The sequence below is a fragment of the Coregonus clupeaformis genome, chromosome 7 (assembly GCF_020615455.1).
Source record: "Coregonus clupeaformis isolate EN_2021a chromosome 7, ASM2061545v1, whole genome shotgun sequence".
Lineage (NCBI taxonomy): Eukaryota > Metazoa > Chordata > Actinopteri > Salmoniformes > Salmonidae > Coregonus > Coregonus clupeaformis.
The window spans coordinates 15868606-15893052 of NC_059198.1; the positions used below are offsets into that span (position 1 = coordinate 15868606).

At 43.3% G+C, this 24447-nt stretch overlaps 1 protein-coding gene across 1 annotated transcript in view; it reads right to left on the reverse strand.

Moving 5' to 3' along the window:
- The window catches only part of LOC121569912 (nuclear receptor-binding protein 2), a 72221-nt gene that overhangs the window by 27254 nt on the left and 20520 nt on the right, over positions 1-24447 (reverse strand). The window contains exons 2-4 of the mRNA XM_041881243.2: positions 1231-1353; positions 308-409; positions 28-117 (exon numbers count right to left, since the gene is read on the reverse strand). Of these exons, the coding sequence (XP_041737177.1) occupies positions 28-117; positions 308-409; positions 1231-1353 (315 nt within the window). The remainder of the gene's footprint in view (positions 1-27; positions 118-307; positions 410-1230; positions 1354-24447) is intronic.

Genomic DNA, 24447 nt, shown 5'->3' on the forward strand with positions numbered 1-24447 from the left:
TTTCCCCAATAGCAGAGAGACACTGACCTTGACATTCATGGTCTTATGGTTTTTCTTGGTTTTCTTGAGAAACTGCTTGAGGCTGCCTGAGGACATGTACTCTGTGATAAAGATTACCTGTCCAAAAGATAGCAGAAAGAGATATTATCAGTGTGCAGACCAAAGCAATCGATCCCAGTTCAGAGATACTGTCAGTGTGCAGACCAAATCAATAGATTCGGGTTCAGAGATAAAGAGAGAGAGACATTTCCTAAGAGAATGAGTGATAATGACAGGCCTTAGAGGTTGATCTAGATAGCAGACTTACCCGAGCTCGACTCTCTTTCATATCCAGCCAGTACTTATGGAACTTGACTATATTTGGGTGCTCAACCTGCATCAGGTTCTCAAACATCTCTTTAATCTTCTCCTGAAAAAGAGATGGAGTGGGGAGAGGTTTGTGTACTTAAGAGTAGCACAGGTGGTTCGCCAAAATATGCACGTTTAAACCATTGACTCCTACTTCCATTTGTGTGCTCGCTCTGGAGAATGGAAGTACATAGAATGGAACATATAGCCAGTGACAATAGAAACTCTGTCTGCGTCCCAAATGGCACCCTATTCCCTATATACACTGAGTATACCAAATATTAGGAACACCCCCCCCCTTTTGCCCTCAGGACAGCCTAAATTCGTCAGGGCATTGATTCTACAAGGTGTTGAAACCGTTCCACAGGGATGCTGGCCCATGTTGACTCTAATGCTTCCCACAGTTGTGTCAAGTTGGCTGATGTCCTTTGGGTGGTGGACCATTCTTGATACACACGGAAAACTGTTGAGCGTGAAAAACCCAGCAGCGTTGCAGTTCTTGACACAAACCAGTGCGCCTGGCACCTACTACCATAGCCCCTGTTCAAAGGCACTTAAATATTTTGTCTTGCCTATTCACCTACTGAATGGCACACATACACAATCCAGGTCTCAATTGTATCAAGGCTTAAAAATCCTTCTTTAACCTGTCTCCTCCCCTTCATCTACACTGATTGAAGTGGATTTAACAAGTGACATCAATAAGGGATCATAGCGTTCACCGGGATTCACCTGGTCAGTCTATGTGAGTTCTTAATGTTTTGTATACTTAGTGTAGTGCACTACTTTGACCAGAGTCCTATGAGCCCTGGTCAAAAGTAGTGCACTATATAGGGAATAGGGTGCTATTTGTGAGACACCCCCTGTCTAACTTTGCCGTACCTCCTGTGCCTTGAAGACCTTCCTGTCATTGAAGAGCACCTCATTCCACACCACTTCGACTCCCTCCTCTGTGTCCATGGCCAGCGACGCGCTCTCAACACCGGGGACATTACCTTGACTGATCTGCAGGGGGAGACAAACACACATGAGAGATCTCACAAGCGCCGCAGATGCTATAACTGAAGAGGAACATAATGGTATGTGTGTTGTTGCAGACACAATTTACTACATGTAGCTGCTATCGTGAATAATTTAGATGTTTCGGCGTCAGCTCTCTATGGCCGCAAAACCTCACAGGATATCTAGAATGACCCTGCAAGGGTAGGATTCCGATCTATTTTGCAAAGCTATGCATCCCGATTTCAAATCCTAAATGGATAGCGGTTTTCATTCATTAAATGGACGGATATGGATCTTATGTAAAAAAATAAAAAAATAATCTATAGCACTGATGTCACATAATGTCTGACTACTAAAAACCTGCTGCCCTGACCATCTGTGTCATGATGATGTAAAAAGACAAGGGGGGTGAGGATCAGAGATTCTGTCAGAGTGAAGAGATGGATTAACGAAAGAGCGAGACAGGGGAGGGGGATGGGACAGAGAGCAAAAGAGAGAGATTGGGAGTAGGAGATTGGGAGATGAGAGAGGGCGAGATAGAGAGAAAGAGAAATTGGGAGTGAGGGATTGGGAGTGGGAGTAAGCAAGAGGATGAGATAAAGACAGAGGTAGAGAGAGAGGGAGGGAAAAATGTGTTATGGAGGGGGAGGGGAGCCGGCTGCCGGGAGCATGTGCTGTTATCAGACTTAAGAGGACACTGAGTCAGAGAATAGGCCAGACTGACTCGGAGCAGAACAGCAGCAGCACTGTTTGTGTCTGTGTTCCAGAGTCTGGCAGAGCAGAGACAGACAAACCCTGGGCTCCCATTCATTCCGCCTCAGATTAGCAGGGAGTACGCATTGACACAGCACTGAGATGACTGCTCAGCCCAGAATACAACCAAAGAACAGTCAGTCACACACTGCAGCTCAGAGCCTGAGCTAAGCACACACAAGCTAACTTATCCCAATCCCTTTTCCCCTGATGGACGGATAACACCAAAGAGGCAAAAGAGCAGCACATAGGTAGTGGTCAAACCTGTCCTTTACAGATACTAGTTGGCTGCCTGCCTGTCTCTATGATGACCAAAGAATTCTGAGCAGTACAAAGAACATCTGTTACTGTGACACCTTCACAAACAGCTACACATCTGGTGTAGCATTCGATTGTATGATGCACCCAACCCATTCCACTTGTTAATACCTGACTGTCACTTAATGAACCTGAACCCGCATCTGCTACTTCAAAGGTACGCTTGCTCGGCACTGATCTCTTATAGGATGCACCGTGTTCCATCATGTAAGATTAACATATACCTTATTTGCATTTACAGAATAAGCATATAGCAATTGATCATCACCACTTCTGGGTGTGTATTCTTAAGCCACTCTGTATGTCTTCAGTGAATGTATTCGAATTCATTTGAAAGAGGGAATATCAATCTGTGATGCTATTTCGTTTTGGGTGTCCTCCTACTGTATTAAAGTTACTAGTTAAGTGTTCATAAGCATTCAAGTTATGATTGAATTAACTATTAACGTATTATTAAATAGTAATTACATAGTAGTAGCACGTTAGACATTTTCATAGGCACCTTCACGAAATGCAAGAGCACACACATAGTTATAAATGGATTCGAAATGGCCTCTTTCACCACGGTGTGTTACCACATTGTTAATCAACAAGCCCACACCCAATCAACTGCTGCGCCCACTGCCATAAATATAAAGCCCAGATGACAGCAGCCTGCCACATTGGCATCCTACCAGGCTGCTTTGGCCCAAGTGAGGTTGCAACACAGCGTGACCACACAATACGCTTTTAATATCACTGTTATGTCCCTGGCTAGAGCAAACCATTATCTGAGGTGTACACAGTACACACCCTATCCATTTCATAGTTAAAATGTTATTGTAGACACTGTTGGCTTTGTCCACTACACAACCAGCAGTGTTGTTCCAATACTCTCCTACTCGAAGTACGGAGGGCCCTAGTCTAGAGGGGCTGCAGTGGGGCGATGACATTTGAATCTCTCTCTCTCTGTTCTACTCCTACTCAGTGAGGGATGATGAACTGATTATGGGGCAATACAGGGCAGGAAGTAGGAACACAATGCTCTGACATAGTGACACTAACGGAGTGCCAGGGCTGGCTGGGAATTCCCAGCTAAAGCATGTCTACTGGGGCTACACAGGGACTCATGTTTGGGTACTGTTGTATATTTTCTGTGGGTGTTACGAAACAGTTAGGCCCCTGTGCTGGAGTTGCTCCCGGAGTGTTTGGTGGGGTGGTGGGGTTGGGTGCTCAGTCATGGTAGGGTGAAACTAGTAAACAGTCTGTGATTGGCTGCTGAAGGGAGGTGGGTTAAGGGTGGGGAAGAGGTCGGTGGGTTCACGTCAAAACAACACAAACATCTACGTTGATGTTTTGCTGTTCAGACAGATTATCAGATAACAGAGGTAATTCCGGTAAATCTGTCTGGAAAGCTTTCTGTTGTTTGGAAAATCAATTTTGTCAGATAGATTTACTACATGCTTGTTTATTTACATTAACTGTACCAGTCCATTTCCTGATACTAATAAACAAGGAAACTGGTCAGCTACATTTTAGACAGCTTTGAGTTATGTTAGTTTGGATAAAAAATAATGTCATGATCTCCAGCAAGTTGATTAAAAAAGACGATGCTGATAATAACATGAATTTTCATATTGCTTGCAGTTGAGGAGTAGGCCTACCTCTATCTACATGAATCCACAGACAGTCAGCCACAGGTAAGCCTTGGCGTGTGACTGTCTGAGCCCAAGTGATCAGCACAGATTACCCACAATCCTCCGGCCTGGGGCGTAACCCCTAGGCCACACCAGTAATACACACTGTCCATAAGAGGTCAGGGGCTGTGCGTCCCCCGCGGATGTTGGTCTCAGAGCCGCATAGCTATGTCACAATGGGACACCGGACTATAGCGTCTCAGGACTATGATTTATACTTTATAGTAGGCATAAATAGGCTTGTGGAGGCCCATGTCCGGCTCCACTCCAAACCCTACGTGAAGAAAACCAGGGCTGCGTCCCAAATGGCAACCTATTCCCTACAGCGCATTACTTTTGACCAGAACCGTATGACTTTGGGCCCTGGTCAATAGCAGTGCACCAATGGGAATTGGGTGACATTTGGGACGCAATCCCGATGACTAAAGATCTGATCTCAAACCTCCCTGGACATAACCTGATTACAGATACACTCCCGGGAAACTCACCACTAGAGCCATCCCCAGTACACACACAATGATGAGGAGTAAAGGCTCATTCACATGTGGCATAAGGCCAGCATATTGTCTCTGTGTGTGTTAGAGACCGGATGCTAGAATTAGTGCGGTGAGTCAGGCAGAGAGGAGATAATGAAGAGGGGATTAGGGAGAGGTAGAAGGGAGGATGTTAAGGCCCTCTACAATGTGGCAGCTCGTCACTATCTATGGCCCTGCAGTGGGCGTCTCTGTCTCTGTACTGACCTGTAGTCTCACTGTAGCAGAGAACAAATGAAAGAGTGCCTTTGTCTGAGGGAGATACAATGTAAGTGTGTGGGTCTTGACAATAACAAAGGACTCAGTCTCCCCACTCTACCATATTTCTCTATCTCTCTGCCTCCTCCTACACCCATTTTAATACCAGATGACGAATCAGAGTAGCCTACTGCACGACTACATGTAGTTACATCAGCTTAACATTAATAGTAGACTTGATACAGACCATTGAGACTGCTGCACCCAGAAAATCTGCATTACACCACACTATGTGGTGCTGCCGTACAGTAGAGTATGCACATGAGGGAGTCAGTTTCCATGGTTCTCTGCCTTCTCTCTCTGAGGGGTGGCTGTGACCAAAGCAGAGCACGGATCAAAGAAGTGCCTAGACTCCTTTGCTACGGAGATGACTGTTGATGTGTGACACACAGAACAATGATTCCCAACTCCCTGGCAATGCACAGAAAAATGGGTGGGGAGTTAGAGGAAGATTGGCGCCCTATTTGTTCTGTGGTTCACTGGTTTTCCAACTAACAATGATGATGATAGCAACCAACATTCTAATGTTATTCTTTACTTTGACAAATATAAAATAGTTTGGAATAATACAAAATGACTTACATCACAACACTGCGAACCAAGGAATAACTTGAATGATATATGGAAAGTAAAACAATTTCCTAACATTGAATTTGTCATCGCTTAGCTCAGTCTCATTGTAAAGCTCATGTTCCTTCAAGAGAAAAGGCCCATTGCCAGGACCTACTACCAATTACTAAGACCCCCTGCCTCCCTCTGTGACCTTCACAATCTGGATAGGTCACTGCGAATTTAGCCTAATGGCCCCGTCCGAATAGAAGACTCTGTCCCTGTCAACTTCATGAAGAGATGTTAAGGAGATAAGCTCAAATCAAGTTTCACTTGTTAATTTTCTTAGAGGCCATGTCAAGGATGGAATGTAGGAGAGCAAGGCAGGCTGGGAGATCTTAAGTCCTGAGTCAGTAGTACCAAAGCTGTACCAAAACACAGAGCCGTTGGACACGATACAGTCAAAACACACTGTATGACGGAGGAAGCATTGTTGATGTTGCCTGGAGAGCTTGAGTGGGAAGTGGAGACCGCAAGATTCCTAATCATTCCCCAAACGTAAAACGGTCTATTTGTAACACCACTCAAATAAACTATTTGAAAACACACAACTTCAAATGTGCTTGCACTTGCAATAACAATGTCCTTAAACACTGAAAATAATTTTCTACAGATTTTAACTCGAACAACATGGGCTTTACCAGTCCTACAAAAAATGTCTGCTGTTACATTCAAATGTATTGAAGACTCTAGTCTTCCATTTGTGGTCCAGATGAAAGAGTGATCACAGCAAACCAAAATTGGTTCTGTGAAAGTTCCCAGAACATTCGTTAGGTCGCGGCAAATGTTCTCATAACACAAAAACTGTCCAGTTGTGCTGACATTCAAATAATGTTTGTATCAGAGTGCACAAAACATTCATTTGATGTTGCAAGAATGTTGACAGAACAGTCTTTTTGAGTTCTTTAAAAGGTTCCCAGAACATTTAATTAAGTTGTGGGTACATTACAAGAGATAGGTTCCCAAAACACAAAATATGCTCAGTTGTGTTATTTCATAGTTTTGATGTCTTCACTATTATTCTACAATGTAGAAAATAGTTTTAAAAAACACACACAAAAACAGTTGTGATGACATTCATACAATGTTTGAGTTAGGTTGCACATGACATTCCCTTAATGTTGTAAGAATTAAATAGAATGACGTTCATAGCATATCTATTTTAGGTTTAACAAAATATTACATTGATGTTCACGCTATATACATTTTACCTTGTCTTGGAGGTCCTCAGAACATATATATATACACTACCAGTCAAAAGTTTGGACACACCTACTCATTAAAGTGTTTTTGTGTGTGTTTTTTAAAACTATTTTCTACATTGTAGAATAATGGTGAAGACATCAAAACTATGAAATAACACATATGGAATCATGTAGTAACCAACAAAGTGTTAAACAAAACCAAATATATTTTATATTTGAGATTCTTCAAATAGCCACCCTTTGCCTTGATGACAGCTTTGCACACTCTTGGCATTCTCTCAACCAGCTTGTCACCTGGAATGCATTTAAATTAACAGGTGTGTAAAAGTTAATTTGTGGAATTTATTTCAGTCTTAATGCGTTTGAGCCAATCAGTTGTGTTCTTTTTATTTTTTAATTTTTTATTTCACCTTTATTTAACCAGGTAAGCCAGTTGAGAACAAGTTCTCATTTACAACTGCGACCTGGCCAAGATAAAGCAAAGCAGTGCGATAAAAACAACAACACGGAGTTACAAATGGGGTAAAACAAAACATAAAGTCAAAAATACAACAGAAAATATATATACAGTGTGTGCAAATGTAGCAAGTTATGGAGGTAAGGCAATAAATAGGCTATAGTGCAAAATAATTACAATTAGTATTAACACTGGAATGATAGATGTGCAAGAGATGATGTGCAAATAGAGATACTGGGGTGCAAATGAGCAAAATAAATAACAATATAGGGCTGAGGTAGTTGGGTGGGCTAATTTCAGATGGGCTGTGTACAGGTGCAGTGATCGGTAAGGTGCTCTGACAACTGATTCTTAAAGTTAGTGAGGGAGATAAGAGTCTCCAGCTTCAGAGATTTTTGCAATTTGTTCCAGTCATTGTTGTGACAAGGTAGGGGGGTATACAGAATATAGTCCTATTTGGTAAAAGACCAAGTCCATATTATGGCAAGAATAGCAAAGCAAAGAGAAACGGCAGTCCATCATTACTTTAAGACATGAAGGTCAGTCAATACGGAACATTTCAAGAACTTTGAACGTTTCTTCAAGTGCAGTCGCAAAAACCATCAAGCCCTATGATGAAACTGGCTCTCATGAGGACCGCCACAGGAATGGAAGACCCAGAGTTACCTCTGCTGCAAAGGATAAGTTCATTAGAGTTACCAGCCTCAGAAATTGCAGCCCAAATAAATGCTTCACAGAGTTCAAGTAACAGACACATCTCAACATCAACTGTTCAGAGGGGACTGTGTAAATCAGGCCTTCATGGTCAAACTTCTGCAAAGAAACCACTACTAAAGGACACCAATAAGAAGAAGAGACCTGCTTGGGCCAGGAAACACGAGCAATGGAGATTTTTGGTTCAAACCTCTGTGTCTTTGTGAGACGCGGTGTGGGTGAACGGATGATCTCCGCATGTGTAGTTCCCACCGTAAAGCATGGAGGAGGAGGTGTTATGGTGTGGGGGTGCTTTGCTGGTGACACTGTGATTCATTTAGAATTCAAGGCGCACTTAACCAGCATGGCTACCACAGCATTCTGCAGCGATACGCCATCCCATCTGAGCTTAGTGGGACTATCATTTGTTTTTCAACACACCTCCAGGCTGTGTAAGGGCTATTTTACCAAGAAGGAGAGTGATGGAGTGCTGCATCAGATGACCTGGCCTCCACAATCCCCCGACCTCAACCCAATTGAGATGGTTTGGGATGAGTCGGACGGCAGAGTGAAGGAAAAGCAGCCAACAAGTGCTCAGCATAGGCCTCCTGTAGCTCAGTTGGTAGAGCACAGCGCTTGCAACGCCAGGGTTGTGGGTTCAATTCCCACGGGGGGCCAGTATGAAAAATGTATGCACTCACTAAAACTGTAAGTCGCTCTGGATAAGAGCGTCTGCTAAAATGACTAAAATGTAAATGTAAAATATGTGGGAACTCCTTCAAGACTGTTGGAAAAGCATTCCAGGTGAAGCTGGTTGAGAGAATGCCAAGAGTGTGCAAAACTGTCATCAAGGCAAAGGGTGGCTATTTGAAGTGTATCAAAGTAAGAATTATATCGGAAACATTTGACAGTTTTGTGTTTTGGGAACATATCTTTTGTGAGGTCCCCACAATGTTCCCACCAGACTCTTCCCACAACCCTAATGAAACATTCTGGGAACCATTAAAGAACAGACAAAATGTATTCTGGAAACGTTCTTGTAACATCAGGTGAATATGTTTTGCACCCTAAAATAAACATTGTAAAATCATCTGCATCATTCCCTCTCTTTGTCCGCTGTCTCCAGTGTGTTGTGCTTCTTTTAGTCCCATGGTTACAAGATTACACTAGCCACATTGTCCTTGTTCCCCTTGTCTGCCTTGTGACAAAGCTCTGTATTCAGAGCGCCAGTGGGAGAGAGATGACTAAAACACAATTACATTCTAGAAGTTAAAAGCAATCTGGTCTATGATGTGATAAGCATTAGAATGAGTGTTGAACAGCCTCTTTATATAAGACAGTCTGCTCAGTCTGGTGAGTGGAAAGGAGTCTTTGATCTCACCTCCACCTCTAAAGAGATGTGTGTGACTGTGTGGGTCTCTTTGTTTTTGCATATGTGTGTGCTTGTGTGTGTCTGAACATACCGTGTGTGTGTGTATGTGTGTGCGCGAGAACTGTGTGCTATTCTATCTCACCTCTGGTTTATCAAGGCCTTCCTTTCCTTTCTAACACTGTAACCTCAGTCCTCTACTGCTCACTTGACACATCCGGAACAGAGCACACCAATCTATGCAGCTTTTACTGCGGCCAAGAGGAAAATACAAAGTGGGTTTTATCTAACCTGCAAGTGTATTCCTTTTCAGGGTAGACCTCTTGAGTTTGGACAGAAGAGATAAGGTGTTCTTAATTGATTGCAATCATCTTGGCAGGAAGGTAAATGCACAAGGCCGACAGAAAGATACAGACCTAAACACAAACACTCTCGCACTCACAAACAGTCTGGCTAGAGTAGACTGCCGGTATATGGATTTGCAAATCATGTTCACAATTGATGATTGTGTCTGATGTGACATACACATTAAGCCCTTTTCTGATTAAGTTATTAGAATATTTTGATTTATACTCTCCATGTTGCTCTGAGATCCATCTTTCCCTGTGAATCGATCATATTGGACATGATGAATCGGTGGTACCAGATAAGCACCTTAGTCACCAGCACCAGGTCATGTGATAGAAACACAACTGTCATCAAGAGACAATTTACAGAGAACAGGCTATAGGCATAACCTACTACAGACAAAAAACACCCTGCCTTATCACAGAGAAAACCTATAACCATGTTTGTCTTTCTTTGTGGAAGGTCATCGTGAAAGGGACATTGCTCTTTTGTACAAGGGGGAGATACCGTATCAGAGGTTGGCCTATGTACTATTATCAAGGAATCGATTGAAAGTGTCCAGACTAAACTAGGTGTTGATCATGAGGGATAACTGGGCCCAAAATGTGTCTTCTCCAGCAGGTGGCGTCTTTGTGTTTTTTTCGCTCACCAAGTGAGGAGTTTTTGTATGGTGGTCAATGAGAGTGTCGAATTTGGTCAGCAAAAAATGTAATAGCTTATTTGCTACATGTGATTTATTTGATCTAATAGATGTTTCATAATGCTTAGGTTGTTACGAGTGTACTGACATAAGTAGGACACCTGACATCCCGGCAACTTTGAGAAAAAACACTTTATATTGGACTTGTACCTGTTGTTCACACGCGTATCTGCCCTCTCATTGGCTAGAATGGTCCCACCTGATCTTGCCTCCTCCCGACTGCCTTCCATTTTTGAAGCGGCCACTTGAGTATCTGGTCAATATAATGGATAATCTGTGGTGCTCATCAAGACTCAAAAATGGAGGTTTAGGCTGTCGTATGTGCTTTAATCAAGGATTCCATTGAGATTCCACAGACAAAACTAGGTGTTGATGATGATGATGATTAGGCTTGTGTTTGTGCTCATCAAGTCTCTAAAATTGAGGTTTAAATTGTCGCTCCTGCTGTGACAACTCAAGGGTAATGAGCCTGACCCTTTAAGCACATGTCGTTTTTAATGACGCAAACATTCCCCAAATCAAACGGGGTTTCATCGTTCCAGTCCCCACAGGATTCCCATATACCAAGCACCATAGCGATGGGCATTCTGAGTCTTTTCGGTGAGCCGGATCTTTTGGCTCCGTTCACCTAAAAGAGATGTTTATCTGGCTTCCAAATGGCTCTTTGTTCAGTAGTGCTTAAAAATGTATGAAAAAACATGAAAAACAGTACATTTCTAATGTAATACCTAAAAAAGTTGACTATCATTATGTCAGATTGTGAAATGTTGGTTAAAAAAAATAAAATTAGAAATTAGATTGCTTGCAAAAAAAATCTGATTCTGTTTTTACACATAGCAAAAGAGCGTGGACAGAATGAGGCTCTCTCCCCACTACCTACTGTTCCTGCAGTGAATAATTACCATCTCCAGATAATCTTTTATAACGGGTCTACAGATAATCGTTGTCTGGAGCAACAAAAAAGACAGTATGCAAATCAGGGTGCCAAATTAAAGGCTCTTTCACAGATGCGATTCGGTTCCCGACGTTCACCAAAAAGATCTGTTCAAAAAGAGATGTTCACGAACGACCCATCACTTCCAAGCACAATGGGAGATCTAAATATAAGATGTCTGGAGTGGATTATTGCACACAAAATCAAATCTACGTTTATTGGTCGCATACACAGATTTGCAGATGTTATCGCAGGTGCAGTGAAATGCTTTTGTTTCTAGCTCCAACAGACAGCACTACATTGATTTTCACTGCTACGTAGACGATACACAACTTTACATTTCTGTGTCACCAGAGGATTTTAGCTCCACAGATAAATTATTAGACTGTATTAGTGATTTAAATACTTGGATAAATCACAACTTCCTCCAGCTAAAGAGACAAGATCGAGGTACTTATTATTGGAGCCAAAGCACCGAGAGAGAATCTGGCAGCACATTTTAATTCACGGTTAAAGATAGAACACCAGGTAAAAAACCTAGGTGTCATTTTAGATTCTGAACTCAATTTCCAATCACACATTAGGAATGTGACCAAAATAGCTTTTTAACACCTGAGGAACATTACCAAGGTGCGGGCGTTTCTATCTCAGGCTGATACAGAGACACTGATCCATGCTTTTATTACAATCAGGCTTGACTACTGTAATGCTCTCCTGTCTGGTCTATCCAAGAAAGCCATTTGTCAACTGCAAAACATGCAGAATGCTGCAGCATGGGTACTGAACAAGACCAGACGGAGAGCACACATTACACCGGTTTTAAGGTCTCTGCACTGACTGCCTGTGAGTTTTAGAATTAATTTTAAGGTTTTTAAATCAATCCACGATTGTGCACCCCAATACATATCAGACATGCTTTTAAGTTATGTACCCAGTAAATCTCAGGGGGACCGAAACTGTGGACATTTAAAAGAGATCTTAAAAACACACCTTTTTAGCTTTGCTGTTCCTTAAGGTGCTTTTAAAAAAAAAATGTATCCTCATGTTTGTTGTGCAGTAAATATTCCTGTTTTTATTTTCACTGTTTTTTATTTATGTTTTTTTCTGTAAAGCACATTGCGTTGCATTCATGTCTGAAATGTGCTACATAAATAAAGCTTGATTTGAACAGTGCAGTAATACCTAGTAATACAAAACAATACACATAATCCAAAAATATTTTAAAAAGAAAAATATTAAGAAATATCAGAACAAGTCCGGAATATATATATATATATACAGTGGGGAAAAAAAGTATTTAGTCAGCCACCAATTGTGCAAGTTCTCCCACTTAAAAAGATGAGAGGCCTGTAATTTTCATCATATGTACACGTCAACTATGACAGACAAAATGAGAAAAAAATATCCAGAAAATATCCAGAAAATCACATTGTAGGATTTTTAATGAATTTATTTGCAAATTATGGTGGAAAATAAGTATTTGGTCAATAACAAAAGTTTCTCAATACTTTGTTATATACCCTTTGTTGGCAATGACACAGGTCAAACGTTTTTTTTCACAAGGTTTTCACACACTGTTGCTGGTATTTTGGCCCATTCCTCCATGCAGATGTCCTCTAGAGCAGTGATGTTTTGGGGCTGTCGCTGGGCAACACGGACTTTCAACTCCCTCCAAAGATTTTCTATGGGGTTGAGATCTGGAGACTGGCTAGGCCACTCCAGGACCTTGAAATGCTTCTTACGAAGCCACTCCTTCGTTGCCCGGGCAGTGTGTTTGGGATCATTGTCATGCTGAAAGACCCAGCCACGTTTCATCTTCAATGCCCTTGCTGATGGAAGGAGGTTTTCACTCAAAATCTCACGATACATGGCCCCATTCATTCTTTCCTTTACACGGATCAGTCATCCTGGTCCCTTTGCAGAAAAACAGCCCAAGCATGATGTTTCCACCCCCATGCTTCACAGTAGGTATGGTGTTCTTTGGATGCCACTCAGCATTCTTTGTCCTCCAAACACGACGAGTTGAGTTTTTACCAAAAAGTTATATTTTGGTTTCATCTGACCATATGACATTCTCCCAATCCTCTTCTGGATCATCCAAATGCACTCTAGCAAACTTCAGACGGGCCTGGACATGTACTGGCTTAAGCAGGGGGACACGTCTGGCACTGCAGGATTTGAGTCCCTGGCGGCGTAGTGTGTTACTGATGGTAGGCTTGTTACTTTGGTCCCAGCTCTCTGCAGGTCATTCACTAGGTCCCCCCGTGTGGTTCTGGGATTTTTGCTCACCTTGTGATCATTTTGGGGTGAGATCTTGCGTGGAGCCCCAGATCGAGGGAGATTATCAGTGGTCTTGTATGTCTTCCATTTCCTAATAATTGCTCCCACAGTTGATTTCTTCAAACCAAGCTGCTTACCTATTGCAGATTCAGTCTTCCCAGCCTGGTGCAGGTCTACAATTTTGTTTCTGGTGTCCTTTGACAGCTCTTTGGTCTTGGCCATAGTGGAGTTTGGAGTGTGACTGTTTGAGGTTGTGGACAGGTGTCTTTTATACTGATAACAAGTTCAAACAGGTGCCATTAATACAGGTAACGAGTGGAGGACAGAGGAGCCTCTTAAAGAAGAAGTTACAGGTCTGTGAGAGCCAGAAATTTTGCTTGTTTGTAGATGACCAAATACTTATTTTCCACCATAATTTGCAAATAAATTAATTACAAATCCTACAATGTGATTTTCTGGAATTTTTTCTCTCAATTTGTCTGTCATAGTTGACGTGTACCTATGATGAAAATTACAGGTCTCTCTCATCTTTTTAAGTGGGAGAACTTGCACAATTGGTGGCTGACTAAATACTTTTTTCCCCCACTGTATATATATATATATATAACCAAAAATCTCACATTTTTACTCCAGACCAAAGGACAACTTGTCCATTGCTTGTGTTTCTTGGCCCAAGCAGGTCTCTTCTTCTTAATGATGTCCTTTAGCAGTGGTTTCTTTGCAGCAATTCGACCATGAAGGCCTGATTCACACAGTCCCCTCTGAGATGTGTCTGTTACTTGAACTCTGTGAAGCATTTATTTGGGCTGCAATTTCTGAGGCTGGTAACTCTAATGAACTTATCCTCTGCAGCAGAGGTAACTCTGGGTCTTCCATTCCTGTGGCGGTCCTCATGAGAGCCAGTTTCATCATACCGCTTGATGGTTTTTGCGACTGCACTTGAAGAAACTTTCAAAGTTCTTGAAATGTTCCGTATTGACTGACCTTCATGTCTTAAAATAATGATGGACTGTTGTTTCTCTTTGTTTATTTGAGCTGTTCTTGCCATAATATGTACTTGGTCTTTTACCAAATAGGGCTATCTTCTGTATACCCCCCCTACCTTGTCACAACACAACTGATTGGCTCAAACGCATTAAGAAGGAAAGAAATTCCACAAATTAACTTTTAAGAAGGCACACCTGTTAATTGAAATCCATTCCAGGTGACTACCTCATGAAGCTGGTTGAGAGAATGCCAAGAGTTTGTAAAGCTGTCATCAAGGCAAAGGGTGGCTATTTGAAAATATATTTTGATTTGTTTAATACTTTTTTGGTTACTGCTTATTTTTTTTCTTTAAGCAATGTTTTTTTTCTGGCCACTCTTCCGTAAAGCCCAGCTCTGTGGAGTGTACGGCTTAAAGTGGTCCTATGGACAGATACTCCAATCTCCTTCAGGGTTATCTTTGGTCTCTTTATTACCTCTCTTATTAATGCCCTCCTTGCCTGGTCTGTGAGTTTTGGTGGGCGGCCCTCTCTTGGCAGGCTTGTTGTGGTGCCATATTCTTTCCATTTTTTTATAATGGATTTAAATGGTGCTCCGTGGGATGTTCAAAGTTTCTTATATTTTTTTATAACCCAACCCTGATCTGTACTTCTGGACTTCTGTTCTGGGCCTTTCAGAACAGGTGTATATATACTGAGATCATGTGACACTTAGATTGCACACATGTGGACTTTATTTAACAAATTACGTGACTTCTGAAGGTAATTGGTTGCACCAGATCTCATTTAGGGGCCTCATAGCAAAGGGGGTGAATACATATGCACGCACCACTTTTCCGTTATTTATTTTTTAGAATTCTTTGAAACAAGTAATGTTTTTCATTTCACTTCACCAATTTGGACTATTTTGTATATGTCCATTACATGAAATCCCCCAAAAAATCCATTTAAATTACAGGTTGTAATGCAACAAAATAGGAAAAATACTTTTGCAAGGCACTGTATTTGACCAAGGAGAGTGATGGAGTGCTGCATCAGATGACCTGGCCTCCACAATCACCCGACCTCAACCTGGCCTCCACAATCACCCGACCTCAACCTAATTGAGATTCTTTGGGATGAGTTGGACCGCAGAGTGAAGGAAAAGCAGCCAACAAGTGCTCAGCATATGTGGGAACTCCTTCAAGACTGTTGGAAAAGCATTCCTCATGAAGCTGGTTGAGAGAATGCCAAGAGTGTGCAAAGCTGTCATCAAGGCAAATTATGGTTACTTTGAAAAATATATTTTGATTTGTTTAACACTTTTTTGGTTTCTACATGATTCCATATGTGTTATTTCATAGTTCTGATGTCTTCACTGTTATTCTACAATGTAGACAATAGTAAAGATAAAGAAAAACCCTTGAATGAGTAGGTGTGTCCAAACGTTTGACTGGTACTGTATATAATGGTGTGTATAGACAGTATGAATAGTATATGAAACTGAAATTGTCAAAGTCAGTGAAGGCATGGATTATCATTAAATTTTAAGTTAATTGAAATTGCGATCACCGAACTGTTGTGTGAAATCTAAGCCTCATGTCACATGTATGCATAGAAAGTGAGTGACTGATGCATTTAAATGGCAATTAAACAGAGAATGTTTGAACAACATGACCCAATTGCTTCTCATCAATTTCCTGCAGAACATGGAACATGAAGGCATGGTCAGATCCGGTCAAGTGGTAAACCCATCAGACATGCTGAGTTCCTTCCTTCGCCCGAGGCTGCACATGAAACACTTGAGAGAGCTTCTGTTGAACCTTTGATATATTACTCTGAGGGAAAAATATACCAATATGTTGGAGACACAGAATTAGTATGCATACATTAACTACACTGTGTATACTAAACATTAGGAACATCTTCCTAATATTGAGTTGCAACACGCCTTTTGCCCTCAGAACAGCCTCAATTCGTTGGGGCATCTAGAAGGTGTCGAAAGCATTCCACAGAGATGCTGGCCTATGTTGAATCCAATGCTTCCCACAGTTGTGTCAAGTTGGCTGGATGTCCTTTGGGTGGTGGACCATTCTTGATACATACAGGAAACTGTTCAGCGTGAAGAACCCAACAACATTGCAGTTCTAGACACAAACCGGTGCGCCTGGCACCTACTACCATACCATGTTCAAAGGTACTTAAATCTTTTGTCTTGCCCATTCACCCTCTGAATGGCACACATACACAATCCATGTCTCAATTGTCTCAAGGCTTAAAAATCCTTCTTTAACCGGTCTCCTCTCCTTCGTCTACACCAGGGGTGTCAAACTCATTCCATGGAGGGCCTAGTGTCTGCTGGTCTTTGGTTTTTCCTTTCAATTAAGACCTAGACAACCAGGTGAGGGGAGTTCCTTACTAATCAGTGACCTTAATTCATCAATCAAGGGAGGAGCGAAAACCCGCAGACACTTGGCACTCCGTGGAATCAGTTTGACACATGATCTACACTGATTGATGTGGATTTAACAAGTGACATCAATAAGGGATCATAGCTTTCACCTGGATTCACCTCAAATCAAATCAAATGTTATTTGTCACATGCGCCGAATACAACAGGTGTAGACCTTACCGTGAAATGCTTACTTACAAGCCCTTAACCAACAATGCAGTTTTAAGAAAAATAAGAGTTAAGACAAATATTTACTAAATAAACTAAAGTAAAAAATAAAAGAGCAACAATAAAATAACGAGGTTATATACAGGGGGTACCGGTACCGAGTCAATGTGCGGGGGTACAGGTTAGTCAAGGTAATTGAGGTAATATGTTCATGTAGGTAGGGGTAAAGTGACTATGCATAGATAATAAACAGCGAGTTGCAGCAGCGTAAAAAAAGGGGGGGGGTCAATGCAAATAGTCCGGGTAGCCATTTGATTAGCTGTTCAGCAGTCTTATGTCTTGGGGGTAGAGTCTTTGGCAATTTTTTAGGACCTTCCTCTGACACCGCCTGGTATAGAGGTCCTGGATGGCAGGAAGCTTGGCCCCAGTGATGTACTGGGCCGTACGCACTACCCTCTGTAGTGCCTTGCAGTCGGAGGCCGAGCAGTTGCCATACCAGGCGGTGATGCAACCAGTCAGGATGCTCTCGATGGTGCAGCTGTAGAACTTTTTGAGGATCTGAGGACCCATGCCAAATCTTTTCAGACTCCTGAGGGGGAATAGGCGTTGTTGTGCCCTCTTGGTGTGTTTGGACCATGATAGTTTGTTGGTGATGTGGACACCAAGCTCTCAACCTGTTCCACTACAGCCCCGTCGATGAGAATGGGGGCGTGCTCGGCCCTCCTTTTCCTGTAGTCCACGATCATCTCCTTTGTCTTGATCACGTTGAGGGAGAGGTTGTTGTCCTGGCACCACACTGCCAGGTCTCTGACCTCCTCCCTATAGGCTGTCTCATCGTTGTCTGTGATCAGGCCTACCACCGGTGTGTCGTCTGCAAACTTAATGATGGTGTTGGAGTCGTGCTTGGCCACACAGTCATGGGTGAACAGGGAGTACAGGAGGGGACTGAGCACGCACCCCTGAGGGGCCTCCGTGTTGAGGATCAGCGTTGCAGATTTGTTGTTGCTTACCCTTACTACCATTTGGCGGCCCATCAGGAAGTCCAGGATCCAGTTGCAGAGGGAGGTGTTTAGTCCCAGGGTCCTTACCTTAGTGATGAGCTTTGAGGGCACTATGGTGTTGAACGCTGAGCTGTAGTCAATGAACAGCATTCTCACGTAGGTGTTCCTTTTGTCCAGGTGGGAAAGGGCAGTGTTGAGTGCAATAGAGATTGCATCATCTGTGGATCTGTTGGGGCGGTATGCAAATTGGAGTGGGTCTAGGGTTTCTGGGATGATGGTGTTGATGTGAACCATGACCAGCCCTTCAAAGCACTTCATGGCTACAGACATGAGTGCTACGAGTTGGTAGTCATTTAGGCAGGTTACCTTGGTGTTCTTGGGCACAGGGACTATGGTGGTCTGCTTGAAACATGTAGGTTTTACAGACTTGGCCAGGGACAGGTTGAAAATGTCAGTGAAGACACTTGCCAGTTGGTCAGCGCATGCTCGGAGTACACGTCCTGGTAATCCTGCAGCCTTGTGAATGTTGACCTCCTTAAAGGTCTTACTCACATCGGCTACGGTGAGCGTGATCACACAGTCGTCTGGAACAGCTGGTGCTCTCATGCATGCTTCATTGTTGCTTGCCTCGAAGCGTGCATAGAAGTCATTTAGCTCATCTGGTAGGCTTGTGTCACTGGGCAGCTCGCGGCTGGGCTTCCCTTTGTAGTCCGTAATAGTTTGCAAGCCCTGCAACATCCGACGAGCGTCGGAGCCGGTGTAGTAGGATTCAATCTTAGTCCTGTATTTACGCTTTGCCTGTTTGATGGTTCGTCTGAGGGCATAGTGGGATTTCTTATAAGCGTCCGGGTTAGAGTCCCGCTCTTTGAAAGCGGCAGCTCTACCTTTTAGCTCAGTGCGGATGTTGCCTGTAATCCATGGCTTCTGGTTGGGGTATGTACAGTGAGGGAAAAAAGCATTTGATCCCCTGCTGATTTTGTACGTTTGCCCACTTACAAAGACATGATCAGTCTATAATTTTAAGGGTAGGTTTATTTGAACAGTGAGAGACAGAATAACAACAAACAAATCCAGAAAAACGCATGTCAAAAATGTTATAAATTGATTTGTATTTTAATGAGGGAAATAAGTATTTGACCCCTCTGCAAAACATAACTTAGTACTTGGTGGCAAAACCCTTGTTGGCAATCACAGAGGTCAGACGTTTCTTGTAGTTGGCCACCAGGTTTGTACACATCTCAGGAGGGATTTTGTCCCACTCCTCTTTGCAGATCTTCTCCAAGTCATTACGGTTTCGAGGCTGACGTTTGGCAACTCGAACCTTCAGCTCCCTCCACAGATTTTCTATGGGATTAAGGTCTGGAGACTGGCTAGGCCACTCCAGGACCTTAATGTGCTTCTTCTTGAGCCACTCCTTTGTTGCCTTAGCCATGTATTTTGGGTCATTGTCATGCTGGAATAGCCATCCCACGACCCATTTTCAATGCCCTAGCTGAGGGAAGGAGGTTCTCACCCAAGATTTGACGGTACATGGCCCCGTCCATCGTCCCTTTGATGCGGTGAAGTTGTATTGTCCCCTTAGCAGAAAAACACCCCCAAAGCATAATGTTTCCACCTCCATGTTTGACGGTGGGGATGGTGTTCTTGGGGTCATAGGCAGTATTCCTCCTCCTCCAAACACGGCGAGTTAAGTTGATGCCAAAGAGCTCCATTTTGGTCTCATCTGACCACAACACTTTCACCCAGTTATCCTCTGAATCATTCAGATGTTCATGGGCAAACTTCAGACGGGTGTGTATATGTGCTTTCTTGAGCAGGGGGACCTTGCGGGCGCTGCAGGATTTCAGTCCTTCACAGCGTAGTGTGTTACCAATTGTTTTCTTGGTGACTATGGTCCCAGTTGCCTTGAGATCATTGACAAGATCCTCCCGTGTAGTTCTGGCCTGATTCCTCACCGTTCTCATGATCATTGCAACTCCACGAGGTGAGATCTTGCATGGAGCCCCAGGCCGAGGGAGATTGACAGTTATTTTGTGTTTCTTCCATTTGCGAATAATCGCACCAACTGTTGTCACCTTCTCACCAAGCTGCTTGGCGATGGTCTTGTAGGCCATTCCAGCCTTGTGTAGGTCTACATTCTTGTCCCTGACATCCTTGGAGAGCTCTTTGGTCTTGACCATGGTGGAGAGTTTGGAATCTGATTGATTGATTGTTTCTGTGGACAGGTGTCTTTTATACAGGTAACAAACTGAGATTAGGAGCACTTCCTTTACGAGTGTGCTACTAATCTCAGCTCGTTACCTGTATAAAAGACACCTGGGAGCCAGAAAAACCTTTCTGATTGAGAGGGGGTCAAATACTTATTTCCCTCATTAAAATGCAAATCAATTTATAACATTTTTGACATGCGTTTTTCTGGATTTTTTTGTTGTTATTCTGTCTCTCACTGTTCAAATAAACCTACCATTAAAATTATGGACTGATCATTTCTTTGTCAGTGGGCAAACGTACAAAATCAGCAGGGGATCAAATACTTTTTTCCCTCACTGTACGTACGGTCACTGTGGGGACAATGTCACTGATACACTTATTGATGAAGCCAGTGACTGATGTGGTATACTCCTCAATGCCATCGGATGAGTCCCGGAACATATTCCAGTCTGTGCTAGCAAAACAGTCCTGTAGCTTAGCATCTGCGTCATCTGACCCCTTCCGTATTGAGCGAGTCACTGGTACTTCCTGCTTTAGTTTTTGCTTGTAAGCAGGAATCAGGAGGATATAATTATGGTCAGACTTGCCAAATGGAGAGCGAGGGAGAGCTTTGTACGCGTCTCTGTGTGTGGAGTAAAGGTGGTCTAGAGTTTTTTTCCCCTGCATTAAAGTCCCCGGACACTAGGAGCGCCGCCTCTGGATGAGCATTTTCTTGTTTGCTTATGGCTTTATACAGCTCGTTGAGTGTGGTCTAAGTGCCAGCATCGGTTTGTGGTGGTAAATAGACCGCTATGAAAAATATACTCTTGGTAAATAGTGTGGTCTACAGCTTATCATGAGATACTCTACCTCAGGCGAGCAAAACCTTGAAACTTCCTTAATATTTGATTTTGCGTACCAGCTGTTATTGACAAATAGACACAGACCGCCACCCCCTGTCTTACCGGAGGCAGCTGTTCGGTCTTGCTGATGCACGGAAAAACCAGCCATGTCCTTGTTCAGCCACGACTCGGTGAAACATAAGATATTACAGTTTTTAATGTCCCATTGGTAGGATAATCTTGGACGGAGCTCATCCAGTTTATTCCCCAATGATTGCACGTTGATCAATAGGACGAATGGTAGAGGCGGGTTACCCACTTGCCGACGAATTCTCACAAGGCACCCGGACCTGCGGACCCTGTATCGGCGTCTTTTCTTCATGCGAATGACTGGGATTTGGACCTGGTCTGGTATCTGGAGTAAATCCTTTGCGTCCAACTCGTTAAAGAACAAATCTTCGTCCAGTTCGAGGTGAGTAATCGCTGTTCTGATATCCAGAAGCTTTTTTCGATCATAAGAGACGGTGGCAGAAACATTATGTACAAAATAAGTTACAAACAACGCAAAAAAACACACAAAATAGCACAATTGGTTAGGAGCCCGTAAAACGGCAGCCATCTCCTCCGGCGCCATTCTTCTCTCATGGTCAGTCTATGTCAGCGTGCACGTTTAGTTTTTTGCCCTAGCACTACACAGCTGATTCAAATAACCAACTCATCATCAAGCTTTGATTATTTGAATCAGCTGTGTAGTGCTAGGGCAAAAACCAAAATGTGCACCCTGGTCTACCCGTGGTATACGGTCTGATATATCACTGCTTTCAGCCAATCAGCATTCAGGGCTCGAACCACCCAGTTTATAATTTACATTTACATCATTTAGCAGACGCTCTTATCCAGAGCGACTTGCAAATTGGTGCATTCAACTTATGATAGCCAGTGGGACTACCACCTTTTTTATGGGGGGTGGGGGAAGAAGGATTACTTTATACTATTCCAGGTATTCCTTAAAGAGGTAGGGTTTCAAGTGTCTCCGGAAGGTGGTCAGTGACTCCGCTGTCCTGGCGTCGTGGGGGAGCTTGTTCCACCATTGAGGTGCCAGAGCAGCAAATAGCTTTGACTGGGCTGAGCGGGAACTGTGCTTCCGTAGAGGTAGGGGAGCTAGCAGGCCAGAGGTGGATGAACGTAGTGCCCTCGTTTGGGTGTAGGGTCTGATCAGAGCCTGAAGGTAAGGAGGTGCCGTTCCCCTCACAGCTCTGTAGGCAAGCACCATGGTCTTGTAGTAGATGCGAGCCTCAACTGGAAGCCAGTGGAGTGTGCAGAGGAGCGGGGTGACATGAGAGAACTTGGGAAGGTTGAACACCAGACGGGCTGCAGCGTTCTGGATAAGTTGTAGGGGTTTAATGGCACAGGCAGGGAGCCCAGCCAACAGCGAGTTGCAGTAATCCAGACGGGAGATGACAAGTGCCTGGATTAGGACCTGTGCCGCTTTCTGTCTAAGGTAGGGTCGTACTCTGCAAATGTTGTAGAGCATGAACCTGCAGGATCGGGTCACCGCTTTGATGTTAGCGGAGAACGACAGGGTGATGTCCAGGGTCACGCCAAGGTTCTTTGCACTCTGGGAGGAGGACACAATGGAGTTGTCAACCGTGATGGCGAGATCATGGAGCGGGCAGTCCTTCCCCGGGAGGAAGAGCAGCTCCGTCTTGCCGAGGTTCAGCTTGAGGTGGTGATCCGACATCCACACTGATATGTCTGCCAGACATGCAGAGATGCGATTCGCCACCTGGTTATCAGAAGGGGGAAAGGAGAAAATTAATTGTGTGTCGTCTGCGTAGCAATGATAGGAGAGACCATGTGAGGATATGACAGAGCCAAGTGACTTGGTGTATAGAGAGAATAGGAGAGGGCCTAGAACTGAGCCCTGGGGGACACCAGTGGTGAGAGCACGTGGTGCGGAGACAGATTCTCGCCACGCCACCTGGTAGGAGCGACCTGTTAGGTAGGACGCAATCCAAGAGTGAGCAGCTTGTTTCACACATTCTTCAACTTCAATGAGCATGACTCCAATGATTAAAGCATGTCATGCATGGGGGATTTATGAAGATCAATGTGACTGTCATCCTCTAAGAGGCCAGTTGCAATGCAACATTATGGAGATCATGTGTATGGCATACCACTTTTAGCGGTATTCCCTAATCACCACTTAAAGTGAGGAACTAGATCTTCTACCAATGCAGGCAAAAATACTAAATCAAATGGTTGTTTATACCTTCAAAGACCGTAAACATAATTTCATGAGAGAATCTGAAGCAGGGCCTCCATTTTAATTATTATCTTTGGGTGGAAATCTGATCCTGCTTTGCTAAGCAGTTGGAGCCCTTTCAGGCAAATACATTCATTTGCACCAATGCTGGCAGCAGCCAGTCGTGAGAATAAAAAATTTAAAAATGGCAGGTTTACCAAACGAAGATGGAGAGTGTTAAGAAATGTGTCATTTTTGGTGAACAAAAACAGTCCAATTCCAGGAAGAAGGATTAGAACTGGGTGAGACTTCTCCACAACACAGTCAGTCAGTCAGTCGGTCGGGCAGCTGGGCTAATGGGATGTGTGTTTGCTTTGACCTGAATCTGGCACCTGTCCCACTCCTTCAAAACATCTGGGATTGACTTGGTTCCCGGAGAGGCTTATTAGAGCCTGGCAAAGTCCACCCATGTATTAAAGTTCTCCATAAAGAGGGTAATTGCTGCCCACTGGATTACCCAATTCATGCTTGTAAATCACACATACTGCTTGTTTAAAGGGCTACTGCAGAACCAGAGAGGAGGAACAACAGGGTCTCAGTCTGAACCCCCTGCAAAACCTCAGAGGCAAACCTCAGAGGTCGAACAAGTTCAGCACTATGCCAGGAAGAGTAAGTAAGAGGTAACACGGGGTGAAAGCTAACAGCTTGGCTTGATTTGGCCAGCTTAGCAAAGACATAGTTTGCACTATTTGACAAGTAAAGGTTCCGCTGGCACCTAGCCAAAAAAGTGTGCTCGCATACTCCCTTAAAATACTTTTGCTTGAAAAACTAGAAAAAGCAGCAATAGTACTGTTTGTCCATTTTAAGATGCCGTAGCCAGAATACTTCCTCAAAATAGTCAGAATTAATCTAAGATAACTCAAGAAATGTGTTATTAATTTTCAAGTTTTTGCCAAGGAGATCTTAGTTGTGTAATTTTACATCTAACTAAGATGTTTAGTGCAGCATTTCTCAAGTGAAAAACTATGCATGAAAATGATTAGTCTCTCATTGAACGACAACAAAAACTTAATTGAAGAATCCCGACTGTTGACCAATCACTGA